Below are 13755 nucleotides of genomic sequence, written 5' to 3'. Positions count from 1 at the left end.
AAATATTGCGGCTAAGAATATGTTTATGATTCATATCCTGCCTAAAACACTGTCGGTAAAGGTAATTAGATAATTATCATGTATCACCAGTGACAATCAAGACTGAGCGAGAAATAAATATAAAGATTATCACAAAGTAAAGGCAAACATCAAACACGGGAGAGAAGAGACTGTAGCGAAACTTTCCCCGTTTTATTCACAGACAGCTATTCTCACAGTGCCGTAAGAACGTGAGTGAGTTCTTGACAGCAAGTAGAGGCGGAACGTGCTCACTTGTCCTGTCCGGTCTCACAATGAGAAGCCGCCTTTACCTTCTTGGAGATTTCATAAACTTGGATGACAAGCTTCAGCTGATTAATGGCTTCCTTATCTGCTGTTTTCATGTTCAACCCCAACATCTTCATAATGGTGTCTCGAAAGTCGGCAAGCTGTAAGGAACCGCCGAGAAAATCAATACATCATTGCCGTGAGTCACCCCGTCATTGTGGACGATGAAATTGGCGCAGACGGAAATGTAACTCTATGGAATGTTTCTTTAATGCGATACATCCCATGGGCGGGGGTGGGGCGTGGGGAGATGATCAGAGGGTCTTGTTGTGCAGCTAAGCTAGGCTTGAATTCACTTTCTCCCTCTGTCTCAAATGCTGCAATTACAACTAGGCTCACAAGCATGCCTAGGTGCAGCTGTGTTTTCAAGATAGAAAAATCCATTCAATTACAGGACTTCTTTTTTTTTTGTTTTTGTTTTTCGAGACAGAGTTTCTCTGTGTAACAGTTCTAACTGCCCTGGAACTAGCTCTTGTGGACCAGGCTGGCCTTGAACTCACAGAGATCTGCCTGCCTCTGCCTCCTGAGTGCTGGGATTAAAGGCGTGCACCACCACCACCCAGCTATTATCTCTTTTTCATTTTGTACTTTTGTACATTAAACCTAATTTTATTACTACTGACATTTCATTCATAATGTAATGACTTTTTTACTTTTATTCATTTGCACATGCCTGTGTGGGGGTCAGAAGACATCTTTCAGGGGTCCGTTCTCTGCTTCCACCCAGTGGGTCCCAGGGCTTGAACACAGGCTGGGAAGGTTGGCGGCAAGCGCCTTTACCCCGCTGAGCCATCGCGCCAACGTATTTTTTTATATATTTGTTCTATGCTCAGTCTAGCCCACAACTCCTGGGCTCAGGTGACCCGTGTGCCTCCATCGCCTGCACTGGGTACTTCTGGCGTGTGCTCCTGGGTGTGACAAACTGCCTTTGGAAACAACAGCCTTCGATGCCCATCTCTCCATCCTTACTCCAAAGGACAAAGAAACCAACAAGCACAACGAATGAAAAATCACCCGCAAAGCCAACTGAAGGAAAGTTAACAGCTTTCACTTCGTATGTGAGGGGGACATGAATTTCCTGAACCAGCTCCAGAGGACGGTGAACTCCATGAGATGGTGTGTGACACGGAGAGCCTTAATCCCCAGACGCAAGGTTGCTAACAAGCCTGAGACCTGGGGGGATTGGCACACTGGCCAGTGGGAGATGAAAACAGAGAGGTTTGGACGTATGAGAACCAGAGATGGCAGAAGGAGTTCAAGCCCAGCTCAGACAACTGAGTGAGGAGACCCTGTCTCAAAAGGACGACTTTAAGAGGCAGGGTTCAGAGCTTGGTGTGCTTTTCTAGCATCTGAGAGGCCCTGCATCAGTACCAGTACCCAAAAGAAGAAAGAAACGGAAAGGGAGAAAACTAAAACATGCACCCTTGCTTTCCCAACAGAAGAGGGCAGTGTTCAGCTAAAATAATCATCTAGTCTAGTGACCTGGTAAGGGCTCCAAAGCAGGAAGATGGAAAGATGGGGCAAATACAAGGACTTTAACGGGAATAAGGGGCCAGAGAGACTGCTCAGCGCTTACGAGCACATATTCCTCTTTCAGAGGACCAGAGTTCAAGTCCCAAACTGCACGCCAAGTGGCTACCAGTCACCTGTGGCTGATCAGGGACGCTGGCCTCTGAGAACGCCACACACACAGCACATGCTCACGCAGACATCCTCGTGATTAGGAACAAAGCAGTCTTTAAGAAATATAAAGTGGATAAATAACAAGTTACATGGAACTACCTTAGGACAAAAACGGGAAGACAATATTGTCTGACTTGTTCAGGTGATAAGATGCACCCCGTCACAGAACTGAAATATCAAACTACATGTTTCTCAGTGACCGTGTTCCCTGTCCTATGGGAAACAACAGCTGCTACCAAAACAGACACCAAGAAGAGAAGAAGGAAGGCCTTGTAAGGGGCTCAGTAGTCCAAATCATCTCTGATGCCATTAGCCAAAATGTCCCTTTTTGTCAAAGTTAGCTAAAGTCTAAGTTGAGGTGAGTGTTGATCACGGCAATGAAATCTGTTTTTAACATAGCTGTAAGAGACCTCTTGCTCCCGTCCTGAGACGCCCTTCAGTGCGTTCCTGATGGTGGTGGAGGGCTCAGGAGGGCCCGGGGCTGGCACCTGGCAGACCCTCTCCTTCTCCGCTCTCACTGCCTGCGCTGCTGAGTCAGGTGCGGTTTTCAGGTTGTCTGTTTTGGCAGCGGTCTTGTCTTTCACTGCTTCAACTTTTGTTACAGATTGCCTGAGCCTCTCAATTGTCTTGTCCTGTGTGAGGATAAAAGGGAAGGGGAAGGAAGGAGGAAAAATGTGCTTAGATCTGGAAGCAACAGACTGGTCAACTCAACTTTGTGTTGGGGCAGGGTCTCACAACAGAGTCCTGGCTGGAACTTGGTAAATAGACCCAGCTGGCCTTGAATTTGCAGAGATCTTCCTGTCTCTACTTCCCTAACGCTGGGATTAAAGGCTTGTGATACCATTCCTGGCTCACATGCCTTAAAACAAAACAAAAAACACTTCATTAAAAAATACACGGAAGCCGGGCGGTGGTGGCGCACGCCTTTAATCCTAGCACTTGGGAGGCAGAGGCAGGCGGATCTCTGTGAGTTCGAGACCAGCCTGGTCTACAGAGCTAGTTCCAGGACAGGAACCAAAAGCTACAGAGAAACCCTGTCTCAAAAAAAATCCAAAATAGGCTCCAAAACCACAGAGAAACCCTGTCTCGAAAAAGCAAAAAAAAAAAAAAAAAAAAAAGCAGGGTCGCAGGCGCTTGGGGAGCCGCTGATTACCGTCCAGCCATGGCCAAGTCCAAGAACCACACCACACACAACCAGTCCCGGAAATGGCACAGAAACGGCATCAAGAAACCCCGGTCACAAAGATACGAATCTCTCAAGGGGGTTGACCCCAAGTTCCTGAGGAACATGCGCTTTGCCAAGAAGCACAACAAGAAAGGCCTGAAGAAGATGCAGGCAAATAATGCAAAGGCCATGAGCGCTCGTGCGGAGGCCATCAAGGCCCTGGTGAAGCCCAAGGTGCCAAAGGGCCCCACCCGCAAACTCACCCGTCTAGCTTTAATTGCTCACCCCAAGCTTGGGAAGCGGATTAGAAGCTACATGGCCAGGAGTCGTAGTCTCCAAAAAACAAAGCCCAAGGTTCAAGCCAAGGCAGAGGCCTCAGCTGCAGCTCAGGCTCCCAGAGGTGCCCAGGCCCCTGTGAAGGCCCCATAAAAAAGGTCGCAGTCTGCCAGTGTGAAGACAGATGGACTGGTGTGAACACCTACATAGTATTTGCAGATGTTCAGGACCTTATGCTGTTTTTACAAATAAACTTGAGGCAAGTTCAGTTAAAAAAAAAAGCAAAAAAATAATAATAATAATGTTAGAGTAACCACAACATGAGGAGCTGTATTAAAGGGTCGAAGCATTAGGAAGGTTGAGAACCACTGGGTTATAGGCTTTAATATTATTTTGCATGTATACAAAATTATTTTAATTGTATGTTTATGCATGTGTGTGCATGCATTTGTGCCTGTGTGTGCACATGTGTGCGTGTGCACTCGCCACAGCACTGCAAATGACCTAGCAGGAATGAAGCTGTTCTAAGGAGACAAAGTTTTTCTCAATCGATTATCAGCCTGTTCAAGAAATGACCCCAAAGAAATTTGCACAGAAACCTCATGCTGGGAGAAGGAAAAGTCACCAGACAGAAGGGAAACTTGTCTGCTTGGAGGAAATTTTACAAAATTCAAACTTGTCAGACCAATTTACGGGATGAGGCTGAGGCCCAGACAATAATGGGTCCAATGGTAGGGAGGACCTCACCTTGACCAGGAACGTTCAGACTAAATGTGGATGTTTAAATTGTGATCTCAAATAAAATAAAATAAATTGTGATCTCATTTCAAGCCCCCAAAGATGGACTTGGGGAATTCACTGGATCTCTTCGTCTTTCTTCACAATGTGACCAAACTGAATAAATCTCCTTTTTTGCTTTCCACTAATAATTTGGCCCCTTAAAAAATATTTATGTTTTATTTAACGTGTCTAGGTGTTTTGCCTGCATGTATGCCTATATACCATGTGCATGCAGTGCCTGAGAGGTGAGAAGATGGCCAGGTTGGATCCCCTGGAACTGGAGTTAGAGATGGTTCTTAGCCATCCGATGGGTGCTTGGCATTGATCCTGAGTCCTCTGGAAGAGAAGCCGGTACTCTTAACCCCTGAGCCATTTCTCCAGACCCCTAATTTGGTTCTTTCTTTTTGGCTTGGCTCAGGCCACTTAGTAACAAACTAAACAAGTAAAAGGTATAAGAGTTGATGGGCCCAAAGCACGGGGAAATGTCTGACAACCCCGTCCCCCTTCACTTACTTTAAGGATATTTATTCTTGTCAGTTGAGTTTTCATGTTTTTATTTGACAGTTTCAAATCGGTAAGCTGCTTGTGGAGTCTCTGAATTTTCTCCTCCATTCTTGGGGCTGCCGCCATCTTCCAGTTCTGCTCGATATCCAGTAACATTTCTAACTGTTTGAACTTCCTGTGTTTATCCGGCTGGGCAGTCCGAGGCCTAGAGTTTTCCTTTGTAGATAAGAGTATTGAAATTAAGAACTGCACTTTAATATGTTCTGGGTGAGATTTAATGCTAAGTGCACAAGTAGAATATCTGTTGGCATAAATATGAACTAGTAAAATCAACAGGAAAATCAAATGTGTAAATGAAAATGACTCAGTGCCGTATAAGATAGTGTTAAGCAATCAATTTTATAATAAGTATTATGTGTTAGCAGAGATTCATCCACCTTCCTGGGAACACATTAAAATGTAGTAAGTACTTGGATAAATATTCACCCACAACATGATGCGCAGTATAACTAGTAATGGAAAAAATGGAACCCATGCCGCTGTCAAGTCAGAAGAGCTAAACTGTGTATGATAAAATATACATTCCCTAAAAATTACTTCTAACATATCTATTAAAATAATAGTGATGTTGCTATATGGAAAAATATATAGTAAAAGGCTTTACTTATTTCAGTTGTGCTAAGATATTCATAGAATGGCAGCACACGCCTTTGATCCCAGCAGGAGGCAGAGGTCGGTGGACTGCTGAGTTCAAGGCCAGCCTGGTCTACAGAGCAAGTTCCAGGACAGCCAGAGCTACACAGAGAATTTTGTCTTTAAAACCATATATAACCTCAAGGTTCAAATCGGGAGCAGAAGGAGAGAGAGCACGAGCAAGGAACTCAGGACCGCAAGGGGTGCACCCACACACTGAGACAATGGGGATGTTCTATTGGGAACTCACCAAGGCCAGCTGGCCTGGGTCTGAAAAAGCATGGGATAAAACCGGACTCGCTGAACATAGCGGACAATGAGGACTACTGAGAACTCAAGAACAATCGCAGTGGGTTTTTTATCCTACTGCACGTACTGGCTTTGTGGAAGCCTAGGCAGTTTGGATGCTCACCTTAGGAGACCTGGATAGAGGTGGGCGGTCCTTGGACTTCCCAAAGGGCAGGGAACCCTAATTGCTCTTTGGGCTGACGAGGGGGGGGACTTGATTGGGGAGGGGGAGGGAAATGGGAGGCAGTGGCGGGGAGGAGGCAGAAATCTTAAATAAATAAATAAATATTAAAACCATATATATATTCGTGTATATATTTATATATTCATAGAAGATAATCAAAAGAAAATATTCTCATATGACACTGTTTCCTCAGAGTCTTGGAGTTTATCGGTGTTTTGGAGGAGGGCTTGTGAGACAGGTGCTCATGGATCTCTGAACTAGAACTCACCATAGCTGAGGGTGTCCCTAACTTCTGATCCCCCAGCCTCTGCCTCCAGAATGATGGGATTACAGGTATGTGCCACCGTGCCTGGTTATGTGTTACTGGGTATGGAACCTAGGACTTCCTTTAGGCTAAGCAAGTGCTTTACCACCTGAACTTCCTCAGCCCGTGTGTTTATATCTTTATTATCTACCACCTTACTGGAGTGACTTCTTAAGCCCAATAGTTTTCTTTCTTGGTATTCTGAATATCTTGGGGATTTTTGATCTGACTTTTCTCATTATATTGTTTATATGAATGTATTTCTTTTAAATCTCCTCTTCTCTCTCCTTGTTTTCTCTCCTCCCTTTTCCTCCCCCCTTCCCTGTCCTCTCTTCTCTCCCCATCCCCACTGTGATGGAAATCAAACCAAGGTTTTAAATGCTAAGCACACGCTCCATAGCTGAGTTCCACCAAGAGTCCCTAGATTTTTTATTTGTTGCCCTAGAGGGTAAAATATCCTTTTATATTTTCCTTTTCTGTGCATATAAATTGTCTTAGTTCCTTTCTATTGCTGTGAGGAGATATCATGATCAAGGCAACTTATAAAAGGAGGCACTAAGCAATGTGGCGGTTTCTCAGGAAATTCGGGATCAACCTACCCCTGGACCCAGCAATACCACTCTTGGGAATATACCCAAGAGATGCCCTATCATACAACAAAAGTATATGCTCACTATGTTCATAGCAGCATTGTTTGTAATAGCCAGAACCTGGAAACAACCTAGATGCCCTTCAATGGAAGAATGAACGAAGAAAGTATGGAATATATACATATTAGAGTACTACTCAGCAGTAAAAAACAAGGACTTCTTGAATTTTGCATGCAAATGGATGGAAATAAAAAACACTATCCTGAGTGAGGTAAGCCAGACCCAAAAAGAGGAACATGGGATGTACTCACTCATATTTGGTTTCTAGCCATAAATAAAGGACATTGAGTCTATAATTAGTGATCCTAGAGAAGCTAAATAAGAAGGAGAACCCAAAGAAAAACATATAGGCATCCTCCTGAATATTAACCTTCATCCAGGCGATGAAAGGAGACAGAGACAGAGACCCACATTGGAGCACCGGACAGAAATCTCAAGGTCAAATCAGGAGCAGAAGGAGAGAGAGCACGAGCAAGGAACTCAGGACCGCGAGGGGTGCACCCACACACTGAGACAATGGGGATGTTTTATCGGGAACTCACCAAGGCCAGCTGGCCCGGTTCTGAAAAAGCCTGGGATAAAACCGGACTCGCTGAACATAGCAAACAATGAGGACTACTGAGAACTCAAGAACAATGGCAATGGGTTTTTGATCCTACTGCACATACTAGCTTTGTGGGAGCCGAGGCAGTTTGGATGCTCACCTTACTAAACCTGGATGGAGGTGGGTGGTCCTTGGACTTCCCAGAGGGCAGGGAACCCTGATTGCTCTTTGGGCTGACGAGGGGGGGGGGAACTTGATTGGGGAAGGGGGGAGGGAAATGGGAGGCGGTGGCGGGGAAGAAACAGAAATCTTTAATAAATAAATAAATAAATAAAAAGGAGGCACTAATTTGGGGGGCTTGCTTACAGTTTCAGAGGGTGAGTTCATGACCATCTTGGCAGGGAGCATGGCACCAGAACAGTAGTCAAGAGCTTACTTTTTTTTTTTTTTTTTTTGGTTTTTCAAGACAGGGTTTCTCTGTGGCTTTGGAGCCTGTCCTGGAACTAGCTCTTGTAGACCAGGCTGGTCTCGAACTCACAGAGATCCGCCTGCCTCTGCCTCCTGAGTGCTGGGATTAAAGGCGTGTGCCACCATCTCCCGGCATGAGCTTACCTCTTATTCACAAGTTAGAGGCAGAGAAAGCCTGAGCCCAGACCCAGTGACACACCTCCTCCAATAAGACCACACCTCCCAATTCTTTCCCAAACAGTTCCACCAACCAGGAAAGAAGCATTCAAATACACGCACCCACGGGGGGCCGTTCTCGCTCAAATCATCACACAAGCGTTGCTTGTTTTCACCTTCATTAGAAAAACTTGCCTGGGCTGTCTACTTTATCTTTCTAAAGAACACTTTACTAGTTTGTTTTGACATATGTATTATATAGAGTGGAAACATAATAGACTACAATATAATGTCATTGAGATTTTTCTATGCACTGAAAAACAAACAAACAGAAAATGTCACCAGACTCAATTGGTTGTGATGTTGGCTTTATTGCAATGGTGAGGTACCGCAGCGATGGCTGAATGATGCATGCCTAAGTAATTGGTTCCTGGGATGGCAGAGGCAGAAAGAGGAATGGGACAATTACTATTGCTTTCCTGAGACCTTTTGAAAGGATAGTGGAAAGAATTTCTTAAAATCTAATGAATTGTTTAATTTTTTGCATATAAATGAATTATTATTGCTCAAAAGCAGGCGCAGAAGGCATGCTCAAGCTTGATTACTGTGAGGCACGTTTTTTTTTTTTTACATCATTTCAGAGTGAGCTTGGCACGGTGACACAGGACTTGAATGGCTGCAGAGACAGGCAGCTCTCTGTGAGTTCAAGGCTGGCCTGGCCTCCATATCAAGCTGCATAGTGAGATCCTGTCTCAAAAGGCAAAAACAAACATTTCGGAATGATGGAGCATTTTGCTTACATTCACGTTTGTGTACCGTGGACATGCCTGGTGCTTGAGGAAGCCAGGATAGGGCATTAAGTCCCCTGGAATTTCAGATAGTTGTGAGCCATGATATGGGTGCTGGGAATCAAACCCAGGTCCGCTGCAAGAGTAACAAGTGCTCTAAACTGTTGAGCCACCTCTTCAGCCCCAATGACAGAGGTTTCGGGGTTTTGTTTGTTTGCTTCTTTCTTTTTTCTGGGTTTTTTTTATTTTTTTATTTTTATTTTTATTTATTTATTTTTTTTTTTGGTTTTTCGAGACAGGGTTTCTCTGTAGCTTTGGAGCCTGTCCTGGAACTAGCTCTTGTAGACCAGGCTGGTCTCGAACTCACAGAGATCCTCCTGCCTCTGCCTCCCGAGTGCTGGGATTAAAGGCATGCGCCACCACCGCCCGGCTGGTTTTTTTTTTTTAAAATACTGAATGGTCCCAACACTTGGGAGGCAAAGGTAGGTGGATCTCTATGTGTCTGCAGCCAACCTGGTCTGTGTAGCAAGTTCTAGATCAGCCGAAGCCACATGATAAGATTCTGATTCCCAGCACATCAAAGGAAACCACACAAACGCACACTGATGGGTGAACAGTCAGTGATGAGTGAGGTTGTATGTCAAGCCAGATCATTCTAGAAGAGTGTGGCACAGGTTAGCACATGGCACAGAGTTCTTTGCTGAGTGGCTGAAATGGAAACAGAAACTCCCGGAAATAAAATTGCAGCCATTCCTATCCTTTCGGTTTGCCCCTTCCCTCACAGAAACATGGAATCAGGAAGCCGAGAAGGTGGATGGCGTACACAGGAATGTTTGAGGAATGTCATCAGTGCCCCTCACAGACGCCCGTCATGTCACCTGTCATGGTACCTTGAATCCCACCACGAGGGAGCCATTCCTTTCAGTGCATTTCCCGTTCGTCCCATTTAAAAGTGAATGAAGGAGCTGGAGGGATGGCTTGGTGGCTGAGAGCACTGGCTGCTCTTCTAGAGGACCTGGGTTCAATCCCAGCACCCACATGGCAGCTCACAGCTTCCAGGGGACCAGACACGAGTGGGAAAACACCAATGCACATTAAAAAAAGAATAAATAAATTTTTAAAAAGCTCAATTAAATTTTTTGGGTGTTTTTTTTTTGGTTTGTTTGTTTTTCGAGACAGGGTTTCTTTGTAGCTTTGGAGCCTATCCTGGAACTAGCTCTTGTAGATCAGGCTGGCCTCGAACTCACAGAGATTCGCCTGCCTCTGCCTCCCAATTGCTAGGATTAAAGGCATGCGCCACCACCGCCCCGGCTTAAAAAAAAATTTAAAGTGAATTAAGTTATTTATCAGTCAGAGGAGTTGGTACATGTCTCTAATCTCAGCTAGACTATGAAGACAGGGGCAGAGGAACTATAAATTTAAGGTTAGCCTTGGCTATGTTGAGAGTTTTGGTCTAGCCTGGGCTATATTATATTGTCAAACTAAACCTTGTCCAAAAATAATATTAAAAATAAGATTCATATTAGCAAGCACCATCATAATACTTATCAAATATATACACAAAATACATATGAGAGATAAGGAAAGATGAGGGACTTTTTTAGAAAATCAAAAGCAATAAGGATTCGAGGCAAATTCCCCTCTTTCTCATTCCCAAGAAAAGTATAAGCCGGATGTGCACACTGTGGTCCCAGCACTTGGGGGGCTGAGACGGGGATGCTGCGAGTTTGAGTACAGCCAGGGCTACCCAGTAAGATGCTAACACATACATACACACAACACAGAAAGACATGAATAGCCTTAGCCGCTTTAGTCATGTTTAAGCTATTGATAAGGTAGAATAAAATGTGACCCTTTCCAGAGAGCCTCGTCACCCTTGGGAGACTCTTACCTTCTTCCTGCATGTGTCGAAACTCCTCAGGGAGTAGTTGACAGCAGCCTGTCCTTCCAGGTGTTGCAGGGGTCTTTTCTGTCCAGTGTAACTTCCCTCAGTTTGGGGCAACCTTGCAGCAGCTTCTCCATAAAGGTGGTACAGCTGCTCCAATCTCTCCGTGAGCATCTGAGTTTCCTGCTGCAGGGCTTCAGTTTTCTGCAAGACACGACATTAAATAAACATTCCCATGTGTCCAGGCGTCCCACACCATTCCAAGTATATGCAAGTTCTACTTCTATAGACGCTGAGGTGGCACTGAGTGACTAGATAGATGAGTAGATTTGACATGTACTTTTTTAGTGTGTGAATGTGTGTTTGGCCTACATGTATGTTTGTGTGTCACACAATGCTCAGTATCCAAGGAGACCAGAAAAGTTATCAGGTCTTTTCTTGGAACTGGAATTACAAACGGTTGTGAGCCACTGTATGGGTGCTAGGAATTGAACCCAGGTCCTCTGCAAGAGTAGCAAGTGCTCTTATTCACTGAATGTGAAGCACAGTCAAATCTACAACACTGGTTGTTTGGATTTTTGAGACAGATTTTTAGTCTATTGGCCAGAAAAATCTTGAACTCACAACATTTCTCCTGCTTTAGCTTCCCAAATCCTAGTATTATAGTTATGGATCATACTATAGATCTATAGATAATGGATATAGCCATTGTTTTAAGAAATAAATAGGAAGCCTTGGTACACAAAGATAAAATATATTCATAGTGGGAAATAAAGTTGCATACTGATTTTTGCTGCTGTTCTTTGGGACAGGGTCTTGCTATGTAGCCCAGGCTGCCCTGGAATTCACAATGATACCCTCAGCTTCTTACAACCCGGGTTTATAGGCATGGGCTGTCATGCCCAGCTAATACAGTACTATTAAGCGAAGATGTATGGATCCTGTGCTGAACTCCACTAATCACTTTTCATCTGTTAACCCACTGAATCTTTGCAACCACACTGAAAGTGGGAATGACAGCTCTTCGCTCCAATTACAAACGGAGGTAAAGTGCTTGTACAATAAGTAAGCTGCCCAAGAACACGCCGCTGGCAGAGGGTGGAACTTGGGGTCACAGCCGGACTCTGTGTTCTAACCAAGTTATCGTGTCTCCAATACAATTGAGGACAGCCTGTTCTCTTCTTCCGCTTAGCAATAAAAATGCAATCAAACTTACAATGAAGAGCTGGAGAGATGGCTCAGCATCCAACACCCAGGTCAGGTGTGGGAGGCACAGAGGTCCTCGTGCTCACAGAGAAGGACTAGAGGAACTAGGAATGTTAAACATGCAGGGTTATCTCTTCAAAGAGAGGGATGCGGGACCCGCTTTCTGCCCTGAAGTCTGGGAGCCGATGTGATTAATAACCTGGTAACCTTTTGCGTTATTTGTGTGGCCAAGATAACCATATTGGATACACCCCCAGATACTTATCATGAGTCTTTCCATCAATAGAGCCCATCTTTATGAAAGATGTCACATGTACTTTACAGGAAGTTTTGATGTAGTCGTAGCATAAGGTTTACTGTGCACAAGGGATTGAGTTAGGTTTTCACCAAAAAGATTGAGGAAAGTTTTTCACCAAACTGTGCTGTGTTTAAATATGCTTAAAAGAAACTGCTTGGGGTCAGACTCTCAATCAACACCAGCTACGGAGCCATGTTGAACTGAACTCCTTCTGGCTTCCTGAGAATCCTTATCTTCTGGCTGGTGGCTGCAGAGGTCCCTCACAGTCAGGGAGCTGACGGCTACTCACAACTCTAGTTCAAGGGGATCTGAGGTCCTCTTCTGGCCTGCCTGGGGATGCATATAAGTAGCATACATTCACATACATACGCACATATACATAAATAAGATAATAGAAACAAATCTTTAAAAACTGCAACGAAACGAAAGTTCTTACTAATTGGCTAATATCAAAATCTACACATTAAACTAATAAAATTGGGTAAAGGGGGAGATGGCTCAGATGGTTTGCGGTGCCAACATGAGGACCCAAGTTTGAAGACTTACCACTCATAAAAAGCTTGGTGCACATCTGTAATCCAAGCGCTAGAGACAGACAGGCTGATTCTCTAGAACCCAAAGTTGCCAAGTCAGTGAGCTCTGGTGAACACATCCAAGCTCAACCTCTGGCCTCCACATGACACACGTGTGCATGCATAGCCACATGCATAGGTACACATGCATACACAGAAACATGCACCAATTACATGGGAAAGAGCAACTTTTCGACAGCACACTTACAGATTTCCACAGCTGCTCATTTGCACCCATTTCCTGGATCCTCTCTTTCACCGCTTCCTCTGTGGCTAGTATGGGGCCAATGCTGTCACTCAGTAGAGTAGCCAACTGGCCAAGGAAATCCTGGTGATGGGCTTGCTCGGGCGTGGCTTCCCAGCTGCAGGAGTTTGGAGGTCTGTCGAACTCAAAGGCTAATTTTTCTTTGTGGAGCAAATCTTGTTGATATTTACCCACAATGTTTTGCCCATCAGATGGTCCTTCAGAGTAAACAATGTCTCTCTCAAAGTCAGAAGCTCCGCCATTGTCCTAAATGTACCAACACACCGATTAAACGTCCCATCTGAAACTTAATACAGATATATTTGTCCCTTCTTGTGAACTATAACACAAAACCTTAGGAGAAAAGAGCCTTAATTAGTCATGAGTTGCTGGGCAGCGGGGTCTATAGAGCGAGTTCTAGAATAGTCAGTGCTACAAAAAGAAGCCCTGTCTTGAAAAAAATCAAAAAACAAAAAGAAAAGAAAAGAAACAGTATTATTTAAGAAACAAGGCATAGATTTAAAAGAAGGAAAGATGAGAGCAAAAAGTGGGAACTGAAACAGTGACCCGAACCCTTTGTTGACGGGGCAAACTCTACAGAACATTCACGCTCAAGGTGCAGAAGGAACTTATAAGTGATCACTTTATTTTATTATTTTTGATTATCATTGTGAGAGAGGTGGCATGTGCCATGGTCTCATATGGAGATCAGAGGACAACTGGCTTCTCTCCTTCTATCG

The 13755-nt window shown here is 44.4% G+C and overlaps 1 protein-coding gene across 1 annotated transcript in view; it reads right to left on the bottom strand.

The window, feature by feature from the left end:
- Positions 1 to 269: 269 nt before the first annotated feature.
- LOC142834778 (uncharacterized) overlaps positions 270 to 13755 on the bottom strand; it is a 44199-nt gene continuing 30713 nt past the window's right edge. Inside the window, exons 5-9 of the mRNA XM_075947637.1 lie at positions 12980 to 13282; positions 10702 to 10899; positions 4745 to 4951; positions 2421 to 2642; positions 270 to 428 (exon numbers count right to left, since the gene is read on the bottom strand). Of these exons, the coding sequence (XP_075803752.1) occupies positions 270 to 428; positions 2421 to 2642; positions 4745 to 4951; positions 10702 to 10899; positions 12980 to 13282 (1089 nt within the window). The remainder of the gene's footprint in view (positions 429 to 2420; positions 2643 to 4744; positions 4952 to 10701; positions 10900 to 12979; positions 13283 to 13755) is intronic.

The sequence above is a fragment of the Microtus pennsylvanicus genome, chromosome 14, assembly GCF_037038515.1.
Source record: "Microtus pennsylvanicus isolate mMicPen1 chromosome 14, mMicPen1.hap1, whole genome shotgun sequence".
Lineage (NCBI taxonomy): Eukaryota > Metazoa > Chordata > Mammalia > Rodentia > Cricetidae > Microtus > Microtus pennsylvanicus.
The sequence above is the reverse complement of the archived record's forward strand: the minus strand, read 5'-3'. Positions and strand labels throughout refer to the sequence as shown.